The 27,119-nt window shown below is 44.5% G+C and overlaps 1 protein-coding gene across 1 annotated transcript; it reads left to right on the forward strand.

Annotated features, from left to right (window-relative positions):
• The first annotated feature begins 12,015 nt into the window (after positions 1-12,015).
• Positions 12,016-26,757, forward strand: GLUL (glutamate-ammonia ligase). Its single transcript, XM_077276572.1, has 7 exons — positions 12,016-12,282; positions 15,047-15,232; positions 17,996-18,157; positions 21,527-21,673; positions 22,077-22,204; positions 23,012-23,211; positions 24,187-26,757. Exons 2-7 carry the CDS (start codon positions 15,067-15,069, stop codon positions 24,503-24,505), a joined length of 1,122 nt encoding a protein of 373 aa, XP_077132687.1. The 5' UTR covers positions 12,016-12,282; positions 15,047-15,066; the 3' UTR covers positions 24,506-26,757.
• Positions 26,758-27,119: the final 362 nt, after the last annotated feature.

Raw genomic sequence — 27,119 nt, forward strand, 5'->3', positions numbered from 1 at the left:
GTAATACCTTCCAATTGGCTGAGCAGATGTGACGTATCCCGTACATATGAGGGCAAAGAGGTAACAAATGGTCTAAGGACCTTATCGAGGTAGATCCCACTATTTTGCATTAACGAACCAATTCCTGCTACAATTGGGCGACCTTTAAGGGGGCTCGTGCCCTTATGCAATTTTGGTAGAGCATAGAAGGTAGGTTTAACTGGATTATTTGGTATCAAGAACTTATACTCATTTTGAGATACCAAACCCCCCTCTCTGCCTCTAATCAAAATATCCAATAATTCGTCAGCATATCCCTGGGTTGGATCATATTCTAGGGTCTCATACGTATTTTGGTCGTCAAGTAAAGAATAGCACATTTTCAAATATAGCTGTTGATCCATAAGTACCAGATTGCCGCCCTTGTCTGAGGCCTTAATAATAATCTCCCTGTTATTCTCCAAGGTCTCAAGGGCCATAAGTTCTTCTCCAGAGAGATTAGAACCACCATGTACGGGATACGTCACATCTGCTCAGCCAATTGGAAGGTATTACGGTAGGAGTAGACACCCTGCTGGTTTCTATAGACGTGGAGGCTCTCTACAGTAGCATACCACATGCATGTGGAATGGAAGCCATTTTCTATTATTTACAGACAAGAGCGGTGGAGTGTAGAGAGCACAATTTGTTTATTGAGGAACTCCTACAATTTTGTCTTACGCACAATTATTTTCTATTTGATGGGAAGTACTTCCACCAGCTCAGGGGTACTGCGATGGGGAGCCCTTGTGCCCCCACGTATGCGAATATCTTCCTGGGCTGGTGGGAGGAAACCCAGGTGTTTGGGGATGATCAGGTATGGTGGAATTCATATGTCTGTCTCTGGGCCAGATATATAGATGACATCTTGGTGTTTTGGTCTGGCCCAGAGGCGGAGCTCCGCCGTTTTGTGGAGACCATTAATATTAACAACATTGGTCTATGTTTCACCTACGAATACCATGTCAGGAGTATTAATTTTTTGGATCTGACCATTTCCAAGGGGTTAGATGGTAGTATCAACACCTGTACATACCGAAAACCTACCTCAACAAACAGTCTACTTAGATGGACAAGCCACCACCCGATCCCCCTGAAGAGAGGGATACCTAAAGGCCAACTTATGCGTATTAAAAGAAACTGTACGGATGACGTTGTTTTTAAAAGACAGGCGAGGGATTTATATCAGCGTTTTAGAGCAAGGGATTATCCCTGTGAAGTATTGGATGGCCCATTCCATGAAATATCAAAAATGGAGAGGCAGTCCCTCTTGAGACATAAAGACATAATAAACCAGCAGGAGAATAACATAGTCAGACTAATAGGCACTTTCGACGGACAGTCGGAGAGGGTATACCAGGTTTTTAAAAAACACTGGGGGATTCTACAAGCGGACCCTAACCTTAGCAAATTTATACCTCCTAGACCTAGCATCACGTATAGGAGGGGTAGATCGATAGGAGACCATTTGGTACACAGTTTATATCAGAGGCCATCTAAACCAGGGACATGGTTGGAAAGAAGGCCCCTGGGTTTCTTTAGATGTGGAAATTGTACCAAATGTGTCTTCATGGCCCAAGGAAAAATGTTTAAAAGTGCAGCAAATGGTAAGACTTATGGAATAAGAGACTTCGGAAATTGTAAATCAAGTGGTCTGGTTTATAAAGCAACCTGTACTTGTCCTATGGATTACATAGGCAAGACCCTGAGGGAGCTTAGGGTAAGAGTAGGTGAACACCTAGGTGACATCAGGCACGGACGTGATACGCCTGTGGCTCGTCACATGAATAGTCATCACGGCAGAAACCTTAAAGAAATCACATTTAGCATGATTGAGTTGGTACGGCCCAAAACTAGGGGGGGAGATCTGGATAAAATCATACAGAGACGGGAGACAGAGTGGATATTTAGGTTACAGTCTCTGTCCCCTAAAGGCCTCAATGAGAACCTCTCTTTTACGTGTTTTTTATAAAGAATATACCATCACATGTATCTGGGGACAGGTTACCTCTTTTGCCCTGTATGTCCTTTAATTTAACTTTTATTTTGGTTGATATGAATTATTATGCCGCTATAACTACCTGTCCACACACATTTTTTAATGTTTCCTTATTGTAGGTTTGATCTGAATATTTGATGTATTGTTATATATACATATACATTTTATAAGATGCTGAGGTCCTCGTAGTAAAAGAAATTTTGCCGTTCATACTTTTGAGTTATCGTTATCACAGTTATCTGGAATCATATGCCCCCTTATTAGTTTCCGGTATATAGTTGCAGCCTGTCCGGTTAACCCTTGAAGGGATCCAATACTCTATCCGTGGCCTCGGGCATGCGCACCGGTGAGGAGGAATGGGACAGGGCCCTGTATAGTAGATCTCAACATACCTACTGCGCAGGCGCTCTCTGACGCGCAGCGGGGTGCTGCGGCTTGCGTTCCACGGTGATCCCGGACATGCGCACCTCAGGCCAGGGTTAATACTATTTGTATCGCGGGTATCTGGATATATATGCGTGCTATATTGGGCTTTATTAGATGGCGCCTTATACTGCAAGATATGTGAATGGGGCTATTTAAGTAGAACGGTTATGTATTTATTTATTTATTTATGATTGTAAATGAGGACGGAGGCACCTTATTGACCCATCAGGGACTCCGTATGATAGGGGGCGTGACTTACTTTGGCACGCAGTTTGTTATGGGCTATTTAAGCCCATATTGTCAAGGCCGGCTTATGCCCTATATCTAGGTGGCATGCTACATCAATACACCATCGCTTCCTCCTGATGAACCGCAAGAGCGGGGAAACGCGTTGAGGAGATACGAGGAGACACGGCACACGCTAAGTTTATCCCTTACTATTTTTCTTTCTATGGCTGCTCTTTTATGCTTTGCCAGAATAGAGGTGCGATATTGTTGACTATGTGCCCAATGGTGAAGTCAATAACCTGTGTATATTTTCACTGTCGCCATTGGAGCAATGATTTCTTTCTGGCAATAAATTGAAATATATAGGACTGAGCAATATCTTGGTTGCCATTGAAATACGATTTTTTTGTATAAAGGGGCACTATTTGCTAAAACTTTTGTGCGTTTTGCCAATTCTTCTATATGGAGGCACCTATTTAGGTCCTGATTATGGTTTATATTTTATAAATTATCTTTTCACCACTGCACTTTCCCTATATTGTTTTCCTGCCTGCACTTTAAGGGACAGTGCAGGGGAGATAGGGACAGTCTACGTTGAGTGGGGGCGCCAAAAAATCGTCTCTTAGGGTGCCAACCTCCACAGCAAGGTAGTTTTGAGCATCAGTGGTATTTAGGACCATAATAGTTTAGATATATCTTTTGTGACAATTTTTTTTGGGGTCAGGATTTTATATTGAATTATTAATAAAAGTTATTTTTAGGGGTATATGTACGCCGTATTTATGTTTTTTTCCCCAACAATATTTAGTTTTTTGCTCCATCTTCTCATCCCAGAGAATCGGATCACACTATACACACACTCTGATCTGAGTCTAATTTGCATAATTGACCCAATTCTCTTTGGTGGGAGAATCTACGGTTGTGTGACTCTGCCCTAACGGCCATTGTGCCGCCCCTGTGCCCAAAGGACAGCCCACTGATCCAATAATAACCAGCGTGCTTCAGCAAAACAACAATTTTTCACATGGGCCACTGGTCAGTGTTGAAAAATTTGTAGCTTGAACTAGTCTGATTTATGGGCCAGACGAGCGCATGCTGAGGACAAGCGTCTCGTTCTCTGCACGGTCAAGCACACATAGCAAGTCACGTCAGCAATTTGTGGACATAACTGGACCAAATTTTATACGTCCATCAGAATCTTGTTTTAGGCTACATTCCCACAATGAGTTTTTGGTGAGTTTTTCACTCTGTATTTTTAGAAAAATGCAAATCACCTACCTTACTTAATGGGTGAAGAAAGGAAACCACGCAGCGTCAAAATCACGATAAAGTTCATGGTGGGAACGTAGCCTGAAGCTTTTTAGTTTGGATTTGGACATTGTGAGCTGAATATGGACCATGTAACGGTGTGATACAACCTTATCCAGGTAAATCTTAACACTTTCGGCTGCCTCTGGCACTGAATTAACCGTTTATGTGCACTCCTAGGCAGATGCAGAACATTTTCCCTGCAGATATACACGCGCTGGATACAAGAGAGACGAGGCTGTTTATTTCAGTCAGTGGGAGCGCAGAACCCCTTTAAGCTCGCTCTGTTCTGGAGCATGTGGAAAGTAAGGTGGGAATAGCAGACCTATATACACTGCTTAAAAAATAAAGGGAACACTTAAACAACAGAATATAACTCCAAGGAAACCAAACTTCTGTGAAATCAAACTGTCCACTTAGGAAGCAACACTGGTTGACAATCAATTTCACATGCTGTTGTGCAAATGGAATAGACAACAGATGGAAATTATTGGCAATTATCAGGACACCCTCAATAAAGGAGTGGTTCTGCAGGTGGGGACCACATCTCAGTACAAATGCTTTCTGGCTGATGTTTTGGTCACTTTTGAATGCTGGTTGTGCTTTCACACTTGTGGTAGCATGAGACGGACTCTACAACCCACACAAGTGGCTCAGGTAGTGCAGCTCATCTAGGATGGCACATCAATGCGAGCTGTGGCAAGAAGGTTTGCTGTGTCTGTCAGCGTAGTGTCCAGAGGCTGGAGGCACTACCAGGAGACAGGCCGGTACATCAGGAGATGTGGAGGGGGCCGTAGGAGGGCAACAACCCAGCAGCAGGACCGCTACCTCCGCCTTTGTGCAAGGAGGAACAGGAGAAGCACTGGCAGAGCAATGCAAAATTACCTCCAACAGGCCACAAATGTGCATGTGTCTGCACAAACGGTTAGAAATAGACTCCATGAGGATGGTCTGAGTCCGACGTCCACAGATGGGGGTTGTGCTCACAGCCCAACACTGTCCAGGACGCTTGGCAACACCACCTACAACCTGCAACAGTGACCCCATTCCTTCACCTCTCCTGCAGTCTCTCTCACCAGTGGTCACCACTCACCTGACTAAAATATTTAACATCTCTCTTTCTTCAGGTATCTTTCCCTCCTAATTTAAACATGCCATCATAACCCCTTTACTTAAAAAGCCATCCCTGGACCAGAACTGCACTGCTAACTACAGACCTGTATCTAACCTTTCCTTCATCTCTAAACTCCTGGAACACTTGGTCCACTCCCGTCTAATCCGCTATCTCTCGGAAAACTCTCTTCTTGACCCCTTACAATCTGGTTTCCGCTCTTTACATTCCACTGAAACTGCCCTCACTAAAGTCTCTAATGACCTACTAACAGCTAAATCCAAAGGTCATTGCTCTCTGCTGATTCTCCTGGATCTCTCTGCCGCATTTGACACTGTGGATCACCAGCTCCTTCTCACTATGCTCCGCTCCATAGGCCTCAAGGACACAGCCCTCTCCTGGTTCTCCTCCTACCTCTCTGACCGCTCCTTCACTGTATCTTTTGCCGGCTCCTCTTCCTCTCCTCGTCCCCTTACTATCGGGGTTCCGCAGGGCTCAGTCCTAGGCCCCCTCCTCTTCTCTCTATACATGGCCCCTATTGGACAAACAATCAGCAGATTTGGGTTCCAGTATCATCTCTATGCTGATGACACCCAATTATAAACTTCTTCCCCTGTCATCACCCCTACCCTAATTCAAAATACCAAGGATTGTCTGTCTGCTGTCTCTAACATCATGTCCTCCCTCTATCTGACACTAAATCTCTCCAAAACAGAACTTCTTGTGTTTCTCCCTTCTACTAACCTCTCTCTACCCAACATCGAAATTACCCTGGAGGGTTCAACCATAACTCCCAAGCAGCTTGCCCGTTGTCTTGGGGTCATATTCGACACCGAACTTTCCTTTACTCCCTATATCCGATCACTCACTTGCTCTTGTCACCTCCTGCATCTTAAAAACATCTCCAGAATCCGACCTTTTCTCACCTTTGAAACTGCTAAGACTCTTACTGTCGCTCTTATTCATTCTCGTCTGGACTACTGCAACTCTCTTCTGATCGGTCTCCCTCTTACCAAACTTTCTCCTCTCCAATCCATCTTGAATGCGGCAGCCAGGGTCATATTTCTGTCTAACTGCTTCACCGATGCCTCCATCTTGTGCCAGTCATTACACTGGCTACCCATTCGCTACAGGGTCCAGTATAAACTCATCTCTCTCACCCACAAAGCTCTCCACAGTTCTGCACCGCCTTATATCTCCTCTCTCATCTCTGTCTATCGCCCTACACGTGCCCTCCGTTCTACAAACGACCTGAGGCTAACATCCCCCGTAATCCGAACCTCGCACCTCCGTCTACAAGACTTCTCTCGTGCTGCGCCAGCTCTCTGGAATGCACTTCCCCAGACGATCAGACTGATACCTAGCCCCAACCTATTCAAGCGCGCTCTAAAAACCCATCTCTTCAAACAAGCCTACCACATCAACTACTCAGTAAACTAACTTTGCCCTGTTCCCTCCTTCCAAATATCACTCTGAATCTGCACCCTACTCAGGGCCGCCATCAGGGCATGACAGCCATGACTGGCGTATGGGGCCCGGTGAGCAGAGGGGGCCCGCATCGGGCCCCGTCTAATCTGCTCACCGGGCCCCCCCCCTGCCGGCGCTCCGGGCCCCCCCCCCCCTGCCGGCGCTGCGGGCCCCCCCCTGCCAGCGCTGCGGGCCTGCGGGACACTAATAACGTGCGGGCCCGTGCCCGCACGTCAATAGTTAACAGCCGCCGCCAGCCAGTCGGAGGCTGGCAGCTGACTTGAGCGGCCGCAGTGCGCAGTCGCACTTCGCCGGCGTCTGACGTCATTGTCAGCCGCCGGCGAGTGCGTCCTTCACCTGCGTGGAGGAAGTGAGGTTCCCCGCCGCAGGAGCGCATGGCAAGGTAAGAACTCGTTTTTTGGTTTTTTTTGAGAGCGGCGATCCCAGGGGGGTGGGGCCCGGGGCAGAACGCTGGACACGCTGGGGCCCGGGGCAGAACGCTGGACACGCTGGGGCAGAAAGCTGGACACGGGCAGTATGCTGGACACAGGGGCAGAGATGCTGGACACAGGGGGCAGAGATGCTGGACACAGGGGGCAGAGATGCTGGACACAGGGGGCAGAGATGCTAGACACAGGGGGCAGAGATGCTGGACACAGGGGGCAGAGATGCTGGACACAGGGGGCAGTATGCCGGACAAAGGGGCAGAGATGCTGGACACGGGGCAGAATGCTGGACACAGGGGGCAGAATGCTGGACACAGGGGGCAGAATGCTGGACACAGGGGACAGAATGCTGGACACGGGGGCAGAGATGCTGGACACGGGGCAGAGATGCTGGACACAGGGGGCAGAGATGCTGGACACAGGGGGCAGAGATGCTGGACACAGGGGGCAGAATGCTGGACACAGGGGGCAGAATGCTGGACACAGGGGGCAGAATGCTGGACAAAGGGGCAGTATGCTGGACAAAGGGGCAGAGATGCTGGACACGGGGCAGAATGCTGGACACGGGCAGTATGCTGGACAAAGGGGCAGTATGCTGGACAAAGGGGCAGAGATGCTGGACACGGGGCAGAATGCTGGACAAAGGGGCAGTATGCTGGACAAAGGGGCAGTATGCTGGACAAAGGGGCAGAGATGCTGGACAAAGGGGCAGAATGCTGGACAAAGGGGCAGTATGCTGGACAAAGGGGCAGTATGCTGGACAAAGGGGCAGAATGCTGGACAAAGGGGCAGTATGCTGGACAAAGGGGCAGTATGCTGGACAAAGGGGCAGAGATGCTGGACAAAGGGGCAGAATGCTGGACAAAGGGGCAGTATGCTGGACAAAGGGGCAGTATGCTGGACAAAGGGGCAGAGATGCTGGACACGGGGCAGAATGCTGGACACGGGGCAGAATGCTGGACAAAGGGGCAGTATGCTGGACAAAGGGGCAGAGATGCTGGACACAGGGGGCAGAATGCTGGACACGGGCAGTATGCTGGACAAAGGGGCAGTATGCTGGACAAAGGGGCAGAGATGCTGGACAAAGGGGCAGAATGCTGGACAAAGGGGCAGTATGCTGGACAAAGGGGCAGAGATGCTGGACACGGGGCAGAATGCTGGACAAAGGGGCAGAGATGCTGGACAAAGGGGCAGAGATGCTGGACAAAGGGGCAGAGATGCTGGACACAGGGTGCAGAATGCTGGACACAGGGGGCAGAATGCTGGACACAGGGGCAGGATGCTGGACACAGGGGGCAGAATGCTGGACACAGGGGGCAGAATGCTGGACACAGGGGCAGTATGCTGGACACAGGGGCAGTATGCTGGACAAAGGGGCAGAGATGCTGGACACAGGGGCAGTATGCTGGACAAAGGGGCAGAGATGCTGGACACGGGCACTATGCTGGACACGGGCAGAGATGCTGGACAAAGGGGCAGAGATGCTGGACACAGGGGCAGAGATGCTGGACACAGGGGCAGAGATGCTGGACAAAGGGGCAGAGATGCTGGACACGGGGCAGAATGCTGGACAAAGGGGCAGTATGCTGGACAAAGGGGCAGAGATGCTGGACACGGGGCAGAATGCTGGACAAAGGGGCAGTATGCTGGACAAAGGGGCAGAGATGCTGGACACGGGGCAGTATGCTGGACACGGGGCAGAATGCTGGACACAGGGGGCAGAATGCTGGACACAGGGGCAGTATGGAGATATGGGGTATGATGAAAGACATGGGGGCATGACTGGAGACAGATGGGGAAGGATTGGAGACACAGGAGGCATGATTGGAGACACTGGGGGCAGAATTGGAGACAGATTGTGCAGGATCATGGGGCAGGATGGATACGATGGAGACAGATGGGGCAGGATGGGGAGATCATATGGGGCAGGATGGATACTCATGAGGGCAGGATGGGAGAACATATGGCTGACGCCAGGAATGAGACACACGGGGGCCAGGATGGGGAATATTATTACCATAGGGACTAATTAAGGGATATTATTACTGCAGTGATGTATTTATTTTTTGAGGACACTGTTTTAAATGAGGGGGCGGTCCTGTTACTGTGTAGAGTGACACTATGTCGCCTCTTTTTCTTCATGTGGTGTAATGTAGAAGTTGGGAAAAATTAAGTAATGTGTTCTACAAGCGGAGCTCGAGATAACTGTGTTATTTCCTGCAGAAACGAGTCCTGGCTGGAAGACATGATGGCGGTCTGTGCTGGATGAAAGATGAAGGACTTCACCTAGAGACGTCACTGGTAAGTCAGTGTTACCTATACACTGACACTATACACTGTATACTATATACACCACCACCACTATATATACGTCACCAGTCATCACTGTATTATCTGTACACAGACACTGCATACTAAGTACAGATCTCCTGTGTATAATGGCACTTATGGTGATAGTGTGGTGCTTTTTTTTTTATTACTGATCAGAATTGTAGTATTCAGTAACTATGTGGTGGTAATATGTGGTCTGGACATGGTGTTGCGGTATTTGTCCCTTGTATGTGATACTATTCGATCACTGTGGTGGTAATATGTCAACTGGTCATGGTGTAGCGGTATTTGTTCTTTTTATGTGATATTATTGGTCATTTTAAAAATTGAAAAATAAATAAAAATATACCTAAATTGTATTGCATATTTTAACAAATATTTAATAGGTTACAGCAGAGTAGGGCCTCACCAAAAGAGTCTACCGTGTTATGGTGGCGGCTTACAAAATCTTTTGGCCAAAACAAAAGCTGCCGGCTATATGTGTGATCTGGTGATGGGAACTGTTAGGGTATGTGTCCACGTTAAGTAAACGCTGCGTGTTTGACGCTGCGTGGGGCCACAGCGTCAAACACGCAGCGTCCAGATGTTCCAGCATAGTGAAGGGGATTTTATGAAATCCCGTCTCCACTATGCGTGGTAACACGCACCCAGCGGCCCTGCGACTCCGGACATGCGGCGCTTCTTTTAAGATCGCAGCATGTCCGTGTTCCGTGCACCGCCGCAAGCTATAACACAGGGCCCTATGTGTGGGGTGCGATGATCCCGGATGTGTGCAATGAACACATCCGGCATCATCGCGTCACAGTAGGGGGCGGGGCTTAGCGCCGAGCGGGTTTGCCGCTCCGACGCAACCGCCGGCCATCCTGAAGGTGGACACGTACCCTCAATGTGTGATTGGTGAGAAGTGGAGTTTTTCCAAGAGAGAGCGGTGGGACTGTGGACAGTTTGAGGGGTGGAGCGTGGAGGCGGGGCTGGGGTGGAGCCTGGGCGGAGTCTCAAGGGGGCCCCGAAAATTTTGCCAGTATGGGGCCCCGAAATTTCTAGTGGCAGCCCTGACCCTACTATTCATCTGTCTCCACACCCTCTATGCTCATGATAACTGCACTTGATACTTGACTATTGCACTTAAACACACGGGCTGATGACCGGATCATGCAGCTTTATATGAAAATCCCTATGTATTATAATTGCCAGACCTGAAATAACGAGCACTTTGCACCTATTGTGTCCCCCCATTTCCTTGTAGATTGTAAGCTCGCGAGCAGGGACCTCACTCCTAATGTCACTGTTTAAATTGTCTTAACTTGTATTGAATTTGTCTGTATAAGTCCCAACTTAATTGTAAAGTGCTGCGGAATATGTTGGCGCTATATAAATAAAGATTATTATTATTATTATTATTATTGGCATTTGCCACAGAACACCAGGATTGGCAAATTCGCCACTGGCGCCCTGTGCTCTTCACAGATGAAAGCAGGTTCACACTGAGTACATGTGACAGACGTGACAGAGTCTGGAGATGTGGTGGAGAGCAATCTGCTGCCTGCAACATCCTTCAGCATGACTGGATTGGCAGTGGGTCAGTAATGATGTGGGGTGGCATTTCTTGGGAAGGCTGCACAGCCCTCCATGTGCTCACCTGAGGTAGCCTAACTGCCATTAGGTACCGAGATGAGATCCTCAGACCCCTTGTGAGACCATATGCTGGTGCGGTTGGCCCTTGCTTCCTCCTAATGCAGGACAATGCCAGACCTCATATGGCTGGAGTGTGTCAGCAGTTCCTGCAAGGTGAAGGCATTGGAGTTATGGACTGGCCTGCCCATTCTCCAGACCTGAATCCGATTGAACTCATTCACGTTGCACCAGACGGTCCAGGAGTTGGCGGATGCTTTAGTGCAGGTCTGGGAGGAGATCCCTCAGGAGACCATCCGCCGCTGCATCAGGAGCATACCCGCACATTGAAGGGAGGTCATACAGGCACATGGAGGATTCACTCACACAATTGAACATCATTTCCTTGTCTTGAGGCATTTCCACTGAAGTTGGATAAGCCTGCAATTTGATTTTCCACTTTGATTTTGAGCATCATTCCAACTCCAGACCTCCATGGGATATTCATTTTGATTTACATTGATCATTTTTATGTTTTATTGTTCTCAACACATGAATAAAGATTTGCAACTGAAATATTTAATTCAGTGATATCTAGGATGTGGTATTTTAGTGTTCCTTTTATTGTTTTGAGCAGTGTATATGTAAGTCATTTATTTTCAGCCTGCCCGGTAAAGTTCGTTCTGTAACCAGAGCATCTGGCGTACTGCCTGGGACTGAGGATGTTTTTGTTTACAAATATGTTTACAAAAGTATCTGCGACGTCAGAACTGTAAGTTTCTGTGTCCGGCGGCCGGTAATATGACAGCAGATGAGGATTTCCCACAGATGAGACATATGTTTGTGTTCCAGCTGAATGTTGAGCAATAAATGTAAGATTTACAAGCTCCCTCCTCCTTCTCCTCTGCAATCACACAGATCTCCTTCCACACTGTGTTCTGATTAACAAGATGTTTGTCCACTGTTTTTTTTTTCTATCAGCTTCTGTGATTTTTTTTTTTTTTCTTCTGTGTCCTTTTTCCTCGCTCCTCCCTCCCTGACTTGTTTTTCTCAGCACTGGGGAGAACCTTAGGATGATGAAGGCTGCACTTTCTGCAAGTATGGCCAATGGCACAATGCATGAAGGAGGTCCCAGCATGGCATGTAGAGATCATGCTGGCAGCCAACCAATCACCAGGCGAGGGGCTGGCACTGAGCTCCTCAATATATGTACTGGGAGAACAGCCTCACCTCAAACCTGAGAATGGGAGCATTTAACTAACACCCAGGAACAAACCAGCAACACCCACAGCCCTGTGGATTGTCCGCATCCTCATCTCCATCTCCATCGGATACAGGTAAACTCCGCAGAAGGATTCCTTTATGTGCATGTCGCTTCGTCAATCCTTTACCTTTCCGCAAAATGTCCAAATTTTGTTACGGACTCACAATTTCTCACAATACGAATTTAATACATTCACACGTAACAATACCTATAGCATAAACAATGCTATTTTGCCAATATTAATATTAGGAGTTTTTTTTTCATACAATTACATGTCTAGATGTAGCAGGGCTGAAATTGTCAATTTTACAATTTTTGGGCTTGAATTGAGATTGGAAAGGTTTACCTGCAGCTTTTACCATATGACCCACTCAACTCTGCTACATCAGCACAATATGCTTTATTATCATTTTTACTATGGCGCCAACATATACTAGAGCACTCGCAATCAGCTTAAAGCTTAGACATTTTCTACTGGGTTTTCCGCATGAGCTGACAGCTCGATGACATGCCTCATACTTAGCGATTTCTTACTTTTGGCCATAATATTATTATCATAGGAGTGTTACATGCATGGTAATTAATGAATGATATTAAAGAGACCTCTGGGAGATGATGAGTTCATGGGGGTCTCTGCTGTATAATTTCATGCAGGTTGCATTATATCAGAAGAAATGCATTGTATGGTGTTTAACCCCTTGTCTGCCGATGTGCCAGCACTATTCCTGAAAGAACACGGTTACATTGTCTTCTGTGTTACATCATTATTGTTATTTGCTTACATTCGCTTTCTGCTTGGATGCATTTCTATATAATTCCTCAATTATACAATCGGGAGAGCGTGAGTCATTTATGATTCTGCACATTGTTATTTATGGTTTGGTTTAGGTATTATAATCTATGTCTATCTCTTGTATTGTATTCCTATTATATCACATTCTTTCATTATTATTTTTCACATCTCCCTTGTTGTGTTCTTGTGTTACTATGGAATGTAGGTCCCCATGGAAAGCTTCAGCTGTCCATGCCTCATTCATTCCTGGCTTGTATGCCAATAGTGGGGGTAGCCATTTTGAGAGGGGCTTTTCTTACCTAGATTTGCAATGCAAAATCAACATTATGTGATTTCCAGTCTATGCGGTTTCCGCTTTTAGCTTTTCTTGCATCTCTGCTGTTTTCAATACAATTCTCAGATTTTTTTTTCTCTTCTTTTTTTTTTTTTTAAACTGGTCTGGAAACAGATTGTTACATGTATGAAATGTCACCATTTTAACTCGGTTAACTTAAAAGAAGGATGTAGGATCAGTGGGGATCTCTGGTACCTCCAAAAACTGGGGTTATAACTTATGGATGTCATTTTGTTTTGACTTGGTTGATGGGCGATTTTGCTATGGAGGCATTACAAAGGCTAATGTTAAAGGCTTTTTTTAAGAAGAGAAAAATGATTTTTTTTTGCCTATGTTACAGGTTACATTTACTTAATAATCAGCAATCTTCATTCCTTCATTAATTTTCAGGTCCCTTGATATGCAGTTTGTAGCCTGAAACAAGGTTCAGAATTTTCACTTGTGGGAGTGTCTCTCCCAGTAATATAGGCTGGATGTGACATCTGCACAGCTTCTATCCTGCAATTTTTTTTCCTTTTCAGGTGCTTTCTTCTTACTCTGTAGTCTGCTTCCTCTGTCCTCCCTGAGATGTTTTCTACCTTCGCTATCTCGCTCCTGCTATCTTTCACACTGAGAGAAGGAAGGGGGGGAGCAGAGAGCTGTCAAGAGCAGGAGCTCTGATTGATTTGTAACGTTCAGCACAGGAAGTACTGTGGGAAAGTGAACATAGCTTTTAGTTCTGGATTTTTTCAATTCTTATTATTTTTTAATATTGTACACCCACAACGCATCCATGCATCAATGCAATGCAAGTATAATTTATAAGCATAGAGTAAATTAATTTGATCTATCCCATTAGCCATTTTCCTTTCCTGTACTGATGCTCAGGGATTACAGAGCCATATAACTGGGATCATATTTTGATGTCGCACAGAATAAGTTTATATCATCTTATCTAACAGACTCTGTATAAATATCATACATTTAATGGGCAACTGGACCCCGGCCTAAAGGCCCACTGTGCATTACAGTGCTATGGGCATTAGATAAGTGGGATACAATTATTGATTACCTATTTAAAATCAAATATATCCTACAATAATTCTCATTAAAGGGATTTTCTCATATTATATCTTAAGCCGCTCCCCTGCTTCCCAGCTTCCTGATTGCCAGTAGGCAGAGAACGCAAAAGATGATTACAACATGGTTGAACCTTTGGTATTGGCCTGAACTGTGCGCTCTCAGATTTTGCCAGTTATCCGTCCACTTTCAGGGCAGTACTTGCAAGTTTCACAGCAAACAGATCGAAAGTGTATGTTCCTTGCATAGGAAACCGGCCCCCTTTTAATAGGCTGCAGAAGTGGCCGGTAAAATTGGCAATGAGCTGTAAACTGTAGAATTGAAATACTTTCTATTCTTGAGAACAAAGAGGCTTTTTGGTAAGAGGTAAATTGAAAAGCTGCTTGCTTATATTTTACCCATTTAATAAGATGACACAACCTTTTTAAGTCTTTTTACTTGTTTTTGCATCATTGATATAGTGTTTGGCTTGAAATGGGTGACGGAAAGCACAGTAATGAATACCACGTTGGCTGTGATTTCTGCTTGTACCCACCATGAGCCTCTATGAAAAGCCTTGCAATTGTTCCTGCAGAGCTCCAGTATTTAGTTGCCTCCCAGTCGGAATACTAAAAACTCATTTAAACCATTTGTGCACTTTGTTCCCCGTAGGACAACATCCTACTGCAGTCATGTCGACCTCAGCCAGTGCCCAACTAAGCAAGGCAATGAAGCAGATGTACATGGACATCCCACAAACAGATAAAGTCCAGGCTATGTACATATGGATTGATGGGACGGGAGAAGGCCTGCGTTGCAAAACTCGTACCCTTGATTCCGAACCAAAGTCGATTGAAGGTGTGCAGTGATTATTATTATTATTTATTATTATAGCGCCATTTATTCCATGGCGCTTTACATGTGAGGAGGGGTATACATAATAAAAAACAAGTACAATAATCTTAAACAACACAAGTCATGACTGGTACAGGAGGAGAGGATCCTGCCCGCGAGGGCTCACAATCTACAAGGGATGGGTGAGGATACAGTAGGTGAGGGCAGAGCTGATCGTGCAGTGGTTTGGTGGATCGGTGCTTACTGCAGGTTGTAGGCTTGTCGGAAGAGGTGGGTCTTCAGGTTCCTTTTGAAGGTTTCCACGGTAGGAGAGAGTCTGATATGTTGGAGTAGAGAGTTCCAGAGTATGGGGGATGCACGGGAGAAAGCTTGTATGCGATTGTGGGAAGAGGAGATAAGAGGGGAGTAGAGAAGGAGATCTTGTGAGGATCGGAGGTTGCGTGCCGGTAAGTACCGGGAGACGAGGTCACAGATGTATGGAGCAGATAGGTTGTGGATGGCTTTGTATGCTATAGTTAGGGTTTTGAACTGGAGTCTCTGGGTAATGGGGTGCCAATGAAGGGATTGACAAAGAGGAGAGGCTGGGGAATAGTGGGGGGACAGGTGGATTAGTCGGGCAACAGAGTTTAGGATAGATTGGAGGGGTGCAGGAGTGTTAGAGGGGAGGCCAAAAAGTAGGAGGTTGCAGTAGTCAAGGCGGGAGATGATGAGGGCATGCACTAGAGTTTTTGCAGATTCTTGGTTGTGGAATGTATGGATCCGGGAAATATTTTTGCGTTGAAGTTAGCAGGAAGTGGAAAGGGCTTGGATATGTGGTTTGAAGGAGAGATCAGAGTCTAGGATTACCCCGAGGCTGCAAGATTGTGGGACTGGGGAGAGTGAGCAGCCATTTACTTTAATGGATAGGTCTGTTGGGGGAGTTCAGTGGGATGGGGAAAAGATGATGAATTCTGTTTTGTCCATATTAAGTTTTAGAAATTTAGAAGAGAAGAAAGATGAAATAGCTGACAGACATTCTGGGATTTTGGTTATTAGGGAGGTGATATCTGGTCCAGAGAGGTAGATCTGCATGTCATCAGCATAGAGGTGATACTGAAAGGTGTGAGCTGTCCCAGTATACATGGAGTGTAAATGGAGAAGAGCAGGGGCCCTAGGACTGAACCTCGCGGGACTCTGACAAATAGGGGGCAAGGTGAGGAGGTGGTGTGTGAGTGGGAGACACTGAATGTCTGGTCTGTTAGGTATGACGCGATCCAAGATAGGGCCAAGTCAGTGATGTCAAGGGATGAGAGGGTCTGTAATAATAGGGAGTGGTCCACTGTGTCAAAGGCAGAGGACAGGTCCTCGAGGAGAAGGACAGAGTAGTGTCAAAGAGGGAGCAGGAAGAGAGGTGGGAGGACAGTTCGAAATGGACATGTTGTTCCAGTAGTTTTGAGGCATAGGGGAGAAGTAAAATGGGGCGATAGTTAGATACAGGGGATGGTTCAAGCGAGTGCTTTTCAAGGATGGGTGTGATTGAGGCATGTTTGAAGCATGAGGGGAAAACATCAGTTGTTAGTGATAGGTTATAGAGATGGGTTGGGATGAAGACTGTGGTGAGGTTTGGGATGAAGTGGGATGGGATCAGGTCAAGTGCACAGGTGGTGAGATGTGATCTCGAGAGTACGGCAGAAAGTTGGTCTTTTGTAATGGTAGATTAGCTGGTTTTGGAGTAGGAGTGCTGAGTAGTTAGGACGATGGACTCTGGGGGTTTGTAGGCCAAAGCTTTCTCTAATGTTATCAATCTTCTGTTTGAAGATTGAGGCAAAATCTTCAGCTGAGATAAGTGGAGAGGGAGGAGGTGCTTCGGGAAGGAGGAGAGAATTGAAGGTGTTGAATAGCTGTTTAGGGTTGTGAGACAGGAAGGATATGAGAGATGAGAAGTACGTTTGTTTTGCTATGGTGAGTGTGGCCTTGAAAGTAGTGAGGGACTGTTTGAATGCGATGAAGTCCTGGTTTGAGGGGGATCTCGTTTGAGTGTGAGATGGGCGACCAATTCAAGAGCTGCAGCTATTGTGGTGTTATATAAAGTGGCAGCAGCATCCGCATTGTGTAGGGAACTTATGTCTGTAAGAGAGAGTAGGGATTCAGAGAGTGAGTGTAGATCGAGGTGTATGACATTTCTGCGAGGGTGTGCAAGTTTGTGGGGTGGGATTGTGAACCTGGAGATGAAAGGGAAGAGAATGTGAGTAGGTTTTGGTCAGAAAGAGGTAGAGGTGACTTAGAGAGGTTAGATAGGGAGCAGAGGCAGGTGAAAATTAGGACCAGTGTGTGGCCATCTTTGCGAGTGGCTGTAGAAGACCATTGAGCAAGGCCGAAAGAGGAAGTGAGAGATAGAAGTTTAGTGATAGCTCACTGGGATGTGTCAATGGGTATGTTGAAGTCACCCATGATGATAGTGAGGATGTCAGCAGAGAGGAGATGAAGTAGCCAGGTGGTGAAATGGTCGAAGAAGGTGGTGACTGGTGGTGTATCAATTAAAACAAACAAAGCGAGTCTGTGAATAAAAATGAATACTTGCATGTAATGCTCACACATACACACCGGTAATGTTTAGGCAACCTTTGGAAATTATTTTCCGTAGCTTATTCCTTTATTTTAACCATATAATGAACTTTTTCATTATTTCACCCTATATTAAGGGTTTATGATAAATGGTCTTTATTAAAAAAATGACAAGAAACAAAGTCATAACTTTTGTTCTGTGATATCTCTAATCCAATGCAGAACTGCCAGAGTGGAATTTCGATGGCTCAAGTACATATCAGTCAGAGGGATCAAATAGTGATATGTATTTGACACCCGTGGCCATGTTCAGAGACCCCTTCAGGAGGGACCCCAACAAGCTTATATTCTGTGAAGTGCTCAAATATAACAGAACAATGGCAGGTAAGGAAGCCAAAAAAAGTTTGACTGCAACTTGTAAGTCAACGTGAATGTCTCAGATGATGAATTTATCTACTGTCTCCAAAACACAATGGGGGATTTTAGACCCTGATACTCTCTACTTACTCCTCTATGTGCAAGAACACTCAGCTGAGATTCCTGGTGGTGGCTTATCTCCTCTCTGAACAAAAGGAATGGCTGCTGAAATCAACAGCCGGACCCCATACACATTAGAATGTAAGCTAATCCCACCGATATATGACCACCTTAATCTCATGTGCATGGGGGTGTTTAATTTAAGGCTCTTGTCCCTTTACGCCAGTCTTAGGGCCCCGTCTCACATAGCGATTTACCAACGATCACGACCAGCGATACGACCTGGCCGTGATCGTTGGTAAGTCGTTGTGTGGTCGCTGGGGAGCTGTCACACAGACCGCTCTCTCCAGCGACCAACGATCAGGAGAACGACTTCGGCATCGTTGAAACTGTCTTCAACGATGCCGAAGTCCCCCTGCAGCACCCGGGTAACCAGGGTAAACATCGGGTTACTAAGCGCAGGGCCGCGCTTAGTAACCCGATGTTTACCCTGGTTACCAAAAAAAAAAAAAAAACAGTACATACTCACCATCTGATGTCCGTCAGGTCCCTTGCCATCCGCTTCCTGCTCTGACTGAGTGCCGCCGTACAGTGAGAGCAGAGGGCAGCGGTGACGTCACTGCTGTGCTGTGCTCTCACTGTATGGCCGGCAGACAGTCAGAGCAGGAAGCAGACGGCAAGGGACCTGACGGACATCAGAAGGCGAGTATGTACTGTTTGTTTTTTTTGGTAACCAGGGTAAACATCGGGTTACTAAGCGCGGCCCTGCGCTTAGTAACCCGATGTTTACCCTGGTTACCAGTGAAGACATCGCTGGATCGGTGTCACACACACCGATTCAGCAATGTCAGCGGGACCTCAACGACCAAAAAAAGGTCCAGGCCATTCCGACACGACCAGCGATCTCACAGCAGGGGCCGGGTCGCTGGTACGTGTCACACATAGCGAGATCGCTACTGAGGTCGCTGTTGCGTCACAAAACTTGTGACTCAGCAGCGATCTCGCTATGTGAGACGGGGCCTTTAGGCTGGGGCAATACGGCAACTTTGGCAATGACACTTGTTGCACAGTCAAAAGTTGGCTATGTGCTACTGCATCACAGTGCAATATAAGCCAATAGTGCTGCATTACAACCACAAGGGTACTGCGACTGCGACAACCAAAATCTGATGCAGTTTGGACTTTCCATAATTTGCTTGATGCAATTGCAGTGTCCTCAAGGTCACAATGTATTGTAGAGTAGGAATGCCACAATTATATTGAGAGACACACGCTCCATAGTAAATTTGGCTCCTTGCTGTCTAGCCATGTGCCATAGCTTAAAATGTAAGGCAGCTACGGCAACTATTGCTATGTGATATCATATACACCAAGTTATAGCATAAACCATAGTAATCATGTTGGCCAAAGTTTGCCATTTGCTCTGTTGCCATACCCTACCCACTTTTCAGAAGTGGTGAGAGAAGCAGAAAAAAAATAAAAAAAAAAAAACACAAATTTTTGTGTAAAATTTGGTCTACACCAAAATTTGGTAATCAAATGAAACATTCAACTTGTTAGTCCACCGAAGACTTGTGCGCATGGGACTTTGGACACTCTTGTTCATTGGCTATCTGGTAGTAAAGAACTGTCCCAATTACATACAGTAAATGTACAAAAGTACTACTGATTCTAACTGGACCTGGTCATCACCTAGAATGGAAACTCAATCTAAGGATAGACATAGTGATTGTATTCAGATAAAAGCCTGACTTTACTTGACTGATGGGTTCACTGTTGTATTTACTTTCTTGACTACAATTGGACAGCTGGCCGGCCGGATTGCCGTCTGTGTCACTAACCCTGCTGAATGTTGTCCTTAGACTACTCAACAGATGGACTATGCAAACTACCCAGCTGTAAAAGTATAAAAATGGGTATATAGCTCCCGTTTAGCAGGAATTTTGTCTCCCTGGTATTATTTTATTTAATTAAGATCAGATCTTAGTAATTATGGCTTTGGCCAATTGGCAAAGGCAAAACTTGAAAGTGAGTTGTAAGAATGCGAGAAGAATCTTCAGGAAGGATTATTATCACTCCGGGGCTGGAATTCATTTAGTGATTTAGGGAAAGCAAATATAAAAGTGGATGTGTCTGTGTTCTCAATAAGGGAGTCTTTTGCTCATGTTTCCTTCATTAGAACAAAATGTACTTTTTATGACATCATGGAAAGGAAAGACCAAGAGACATAACCTGCTCGGAGCAGCAGACAGGCACACAGAGGAGAGAATCCCCTTCGGGGCAGGCGTAAATTTTAGTAAGGGGACCATGTGTTATATATTATGGAATGCTTTATTCATTAGATTATTAAAACATGGCTGCACAGGGGAATTGTGCACCTATAACATTAAGATATTGACAAAAATGTCAATGTCGAATTTCAGACATCCAACATTCACGTCCCAAGTATGGAGTGCATTGTTTAGACCATGAGCTGATCTTTTGGCCCAAGCTCCACAGTGTCACATATGTCATTGAGGGTCAGGTGACCCCTAGATGGCCCAGACTTGGAACATGAATGTCAGACATGTAAAATCAGCCTAAAAGTCGATCGATTTTACCAAGTGGTTAATGGTACAAGGATCCTGTGGTTGTATCAAGAGTGAGTTCCCAAGTCTACTAAGCCAGGAATCCAATGCTGGATCACTAATGATACCCTAGAAGGTTCATAGTGTCTGAGGAGGTGGCACATTAACTAGACACTCCTGTTGGTTAAACAGATTCAGTTTTTATTTTGTTTTCCAAACAACTGATATCAGGAATTCAATAGGGAAAATTCACTGATAGGGTGGCAGCCATTGGAGCATGGGAAGGAGCAAATAAGAGACTAAGGGCAGGAAGCTCGACGTGACTGCGATACGGTTTCAATGGTGCATGAACAGCTTGTAGGGCTACAAGCAATTGGTATGGTTCAATGACGTTAATCCAAAAGTTATAGCAAGAAAGTATTAAAATCCAAAGCTTTATTTCATCATCTCAAAGTGACATGGCTATCCCATGTTCACCTTCTATTTCTGCTTTGGAGACCGCTTAGGGAAATACTCATAGGTTTACATAAGTTTTAGTAGTTGTATTGACCTTTATCCTGACTGTCATGAGATGTGATGGCTTTTTTCGATTGTCATGATTCTGACTCATATGAAACATAAGACTATATAAGACAGTGGTGGCCGAAATATAACCCGAGCCTTCAGGCCAAAAACATCTCAGTAACAGATAAACACCCTTAACTTTTAGAAACAAACCTACGACACACTTGTAAACAGATTATGGATATGGTGGATAATGAACACCCCTGGTTTGGAATGGAACAAGAATATACCTTACTTGGCATGGATGGACACCCATTTGGCTGGCCCTCAAATGGCTTTCCAGGACCTCAAGGTATGTCCAGTTTAACCCAATTTATCCTTTTCATGCCATAGTTTCTTATACCCTATATCGATGATAACCATATAACATCAGTAGCTGACATACAGTAGTAATGTAATGCTATGTCTATCCAGAAAAAAACAAAGTAGTTTGCACTTAGTAGGAATATCAGTCTTTAATTTTAGTGTCCTGCACTATAAGCAATAAAAATTCATGACCTGAACCATGTAATTCTTGGCTTCCATAGTAACCTTTTACTGTTATTATGCCATATACTGTACTTCCACCTACTTGTCATAACTAGCATGGGTGATCCGTGATAATTATTCATGTCTTCATCACGTTAATTAAATATTGGGGTCATCCACTGCCCGGTGATATACCACCTTGCCTAATGAGATTTGTTTTCCCTTAGGTCCTTATTACTGTGGTGTAGGAGCTGATAAAGCATATGGCCGAGATATTGTGGAAGCTCATTATCGCGCATGTCTATATGCCGGTGTGAAGATTGCCGGAACCAATGCAGAAGTTATGCCAGCTCAGGTAAGATAATCCATGACTGTAAGCTATGTGTCAGGCAGAAACACATTTTTATAATGAATCCCAAGCTAAAATGGGTCAACATGGACATCAAGCGTCAGAGGTGCAGAGGTATCCATGACATTTGGGTTTTGTTCTCTGTAGGGTTTAAAGTCCTTATGTCTTAGGCCGGTGTCACACTTGCGAGTGCAATGCGAGAAACGCACGTGATTAAATCACATCAATTTCCGGCACTGTCGCCGGCACTCGGACCAGAGGGTGCCACTGCATGTATTTCTATGCAGCTGAATTCTCCGGTCCGGACCGCCAGCAGCAGTGCCGGGAATTGATGAGAGAGACTCGTGTGAGCTTCTCGCATTGCACTCGCAAGTGTGACGCCTTAGAAGAAGAAACCAGTATTATAAATGACACATGGTAGGTGGGAGGACCTGTTAGAGATGTCTCATTGGCGTCTGAGATTTTCAAGTTACACCTCTCACCATGGTTTCCATGTGTATAGCTGTTTGAAGTATGTACTGTCTTCTCACTTGGCCCCAATGATGTTTACTGGTTTTCTCTACCATAGTTCCCGCCAATTCATTCAGACATAATAATCTTTTTCACCTGATTAGGCCTGTTCCTGTCTCCAAAAGTAAGACTTGAAACCTCGTCATCCATACCTCACATGGGACAGTGGATTTAATTAGGAATATACTTGTTTGTCTTCCTTACCATCAAACATCTTCTCAAAAGTCTTTTCCAACAATAATATTTTGTTCCAATGTGTATTGTTTTTGGAAATTAAGTCATATTATATTTATTTTATTACAGTGGGAATTCCAGGTGGGTCCATGTGAAGGGATTGATATGGGAGATCATCTCTGGATTGCCCGTTTTATCCTGCACAGAGTATGTGAAGATTTTGGAATTGTGGTTTCATTTGATCCTAAACCCATAACTGGAAACTGGAATGGAGCTGGCTGCCATACAAACTTCAGTACAAAACGCATGCGAGAGGATGGTGGCCTCAAGTAAGTAGAGGCATAATTTAACAGGGAAATTAATCCGGTCTTCCACAAATGTTTTCTAATGTGGGTCTTAAAAGGGTTTGTCGAATTTCTAAAAAGTCTGTCCAAAACCACATTACTCATGGTCATGGTCTGTGTTTGTTATTTCAGCTCAGCCTCATTTACTTACATAGGAACGAACAACAGTGCCAGACATGGCCCATGTTCTAGAGTGGTGTGGGTTTTTGGAAAACAGCAGACCTTTTTATTCTAAGCTTGCACAACCCTTCCAAGGACTTTGATAGATTTTGCTCAATTTTGCTTGTAGATGATTATTGTTTGACCTTATTAAGGTTAGATTTACGTTGGTTGCATCTGATGATGTTGATAGGTTTTGCTAACAGTCTAATGCGAATGAGGCCCCCCCAATTCTTCCCTAACCGATGATGTTGGGGAGATAAAAATTTGGTATGTCTGATTTCAGACCTCCGATCATTTTGTTCTCTATGAGATAAGTTGCCGCCATAGATCTCTGGCAGTGGCTCTTTCATAGAGAACACAGAAGTGCTCGGAAGAGTACGTGAAAGGGAGAGTAAGGCAAGATAGCTGCCAGCCAAACGATTGACCAAACTATTGGTTAGCCGAAAACTTTCAAAAAGTTTATGGGGGCTTTAGAATTCTGGTCCCGACTGTCGGGAGTATGAGGTCTAATGACTCCTCCTCGTCCTTTCCTGGACCACATATTCCCTTTATACTTCACCGAGAAGTAGTTGTAAGTCCCAAACACCTCAATAGAATAGACAGTGCACAAGCAAGGTGCTTTTTATTGAAGTGTATAGAGAATGCAAGGGCCTGAAATTGACAAAAGGAGAACATGGGACTCACTTTCTCCTAATAATCGTCGCTTTTAAATTAGACTGATTGCTTAAGAGGTGCACTTACATGTTGTAAAGAGGAGCAATGACCAGCCAAATAACATTTAATCCTTAATTCTTCCAGATACATAGAAGAAGCCATTGAGCGCCTTTCTAAGCGTCATGACTATCACATTCAAACCTATGACCCCAAGGGGGGATCAGACAATGCACGCCGTTTAACAGGTTTCCATGAAACCTCCAACATCCACGAGTTTTCTGCTGGAGTTGCAAACCGTGGAGCAAGTATCCGCATTCCTCGCGATGTGGGATCTGAGAAGAAAGGCTACTTCGAGGACCGACGTCCATCAGCCAACTGTGACCCATATGCTGTGACAGAAGCCTTGATCCGGACCTGCCTGCTGAACGAAACTGGAAATGAACCCATCCAATACAAGAACTAGAGAGAGAGCTATAGCTACCAAGTTCCTTACACAGTTCTGTTTTTACCCTTTACATCTAGGCCTCAGTCCTGCGTTATTCCATAGTCACCAGACAGGGGCATTGTTAGTAATGAGCAGATTGCACAAGTTTCTCATTATTTCAGATTAGTCTGGTTCTATTCTGTAACATTTCCATTTAATCCAAAATAATAATCAGGAAGTAACTAGAGAATTATTTACTTACTATAAAGCTTATCCATGAAAGGGAAGTTATCAACAGAAAATTACCTATTGCTTAAATCAGTTTTTTGTGTTCAATGTAGTTTTTTTACTTGATGGTAATATTTTTTTTTTTTTAGTTTTTTCCATATCACAATCTGTATTAAAAAATAGATATCTTGCATTTTTCACGCTGACCATTGGGACCTTTTTAGAGTCTAACTTCCTGTTAAAGGAAATAATACATGCACATTAATGGACAAACTCTGACCTTATTTTTTGTATTGAAACATTTAATGAGCATGTGAAAAAGTCATTGTGAAGGAGGGGGAACAGGGTCAGCTGTCACATCACCTATTGTGACTTGTGGATCCTGTTTTATCAACTGTCATTATACTCCTGCCTCTGATGATAAGGAAACTGCAGAAAACGCCTACATGAAAAAAATAGATGTATGGATCTAAAAACGTTTCCAGTGGCCGGTGTGAAAATTGCAAGACTGATAATTTGGATTTTAATTAAGATTGTGATATGAAGTTAAAAAAAAAAACAAAAAACATTGCCAATTAAAAAAAACACATGTAACTCAATGTGACAATAAGTGTTTTTCTGATGATAATTTCATGTTAAGCCAAGGTAGAAGCAGAACTGGTCAACGATCTTTCCTTCCAGTGGGAAATTGCTGGTAATGGTACGACTAACACTAGAGGGAAAGGTCAACCCTTCATAACTTTGGGGACTGTGCCCCATATTCAATACTTTTTGGAACTCCAGCCCGTCATGTTACAGGATAATTAAGGAAATTTAATACATCTATATAAAAAAGTGCTATAGGTCAAAAAGGAATATCACTTAGCCCCTAAAAGGGGAAAAAGAGAAATATAGGGAAATAGCACCAGGGTCTACGGGGGAGTAGCAATCTGTTCTCTTCCTTGCTGCTCTCCATGATAACCACTAATATAAGATAAATAGGGGCGTCTTTCATCACCCCCTAAACTTATGCCAGGTACTCATTCATTTGACATGTTCTTGGCTCACCCTGCTAGCTAGTTGTAGCACTTGGAGCAGGATGCAGTGAGATCTCTCAAGTGAACAAGGGGTCATTTTTTTTTGTGCCGGGGGCACCCCCTGAGGCTGTCCTTGATCGTAGTAATATCGTCTTTTTGGGTCCATATTTGTAGTATTTTTCTATTTAAGTGTAAATGAAGTCTACAGTGAGGAATGGACTGCCAGATGATATTTACCATGGTGTTTTCAATAATAATAAAAATAAAGAAATACATAAGATTAAAAAAAAAAAAAAAAATCAAGGTTTAGCTTGGTGCTAATCAAAAAAAGTGTATGGGAGTGATATAGATTGACTAATACAATACGTAAGGCATATAGTGAGTAAGAAAGCACTAAACATGAGCAGACCTTGTTAGATCATTTCTTCATCCATCCTTTGGCGAGCAACTTTTGGAGAACGTTTTTGAAAATGGAGACTGTTAAGAGGACACAAGACTACCCGCCCTACGGCAATTACATCGGAAACAAGACGCCCGTGTCAACCTGTGATGTTTACAATTGTGTTCCGTGCAACTCGTTATCTTCATCGTCCTCCTCCAAGGAAGGTCACGCTTGGCCGTCTGTAAAATGTGTAGGTCATTTTGAGCTTGTACAATAACTGATTATGTTTGATGTATTAACATACACTTCCAAGGGTTTTGGTTTGGTAAGAGCTGGGCTAATATTTAATCTTTGCTCTTAGGTTACATGTACTGTACCACTACCTGACATGCACTGAAGAGCTCTGTACCAGCATTTGATCATTTTCAGTGCTAAATGACAAAAAACAAAAAAGAGAGAAAATAATTTTATTTTCCCATGAAATTTGTATGATTTTTATGCTCGCGTGGGAAAGAAATCCAATTCCACCCTGTTTGTGAATGGGTCTCGGGTATTAATGGCAGGTTAGGATTTACTGCTTCTGACTCGCATCTCATTCTGACATAGTCCTGTTTTTAAAATAGATTTTGTTTTTCTTTTTATAATAAAAAAAAACTAAATCTGGATCCACGGTGTCTGTTTCTTCATTTCATTATTTGGTTGTGACCAGAATTTTTAAGTATTAGGGATCAGTTGAAGCAAATAATTTTAATCTCTAGACCTTCATTTATACAACGTCTCTGTCAATTACAGTGTAAGCTTTTTACCAATGCATGCCCCGGACATTATTCCTAAAGGGATTTTCACAAGTTCTTAAAAGAGTAAAAGTGCTTGTCAAATCAAGCAACTCTGTAATTTAGCTTTTGTTAAAAATCCTCTAGGTTTTCAAGAATGGAGGGATTTTTTAATTTTATAGTGCACATATCACTGTGTAGACCACATGTGTGGTAGCCGCACAGTACAGCTCCGTGGACAAAATAGTGGCCCC

Source organism: Ranitomeya variabilis, chromosome 8 (assembly GCF_051348905.1).
Source record: "Ranitomeya variabilis isolate aRanVar5 chromosome 8, aRanVar5.hap1, whole genome shotgun sequence".
Classification (NCBI taxonomy): domain Eukaryota; kingdom Metazoa; phylum Chordata; class Amphibia; order Anura; family Dendrobatidae; genus Ranitomeya; species Ranitomeya variabilis.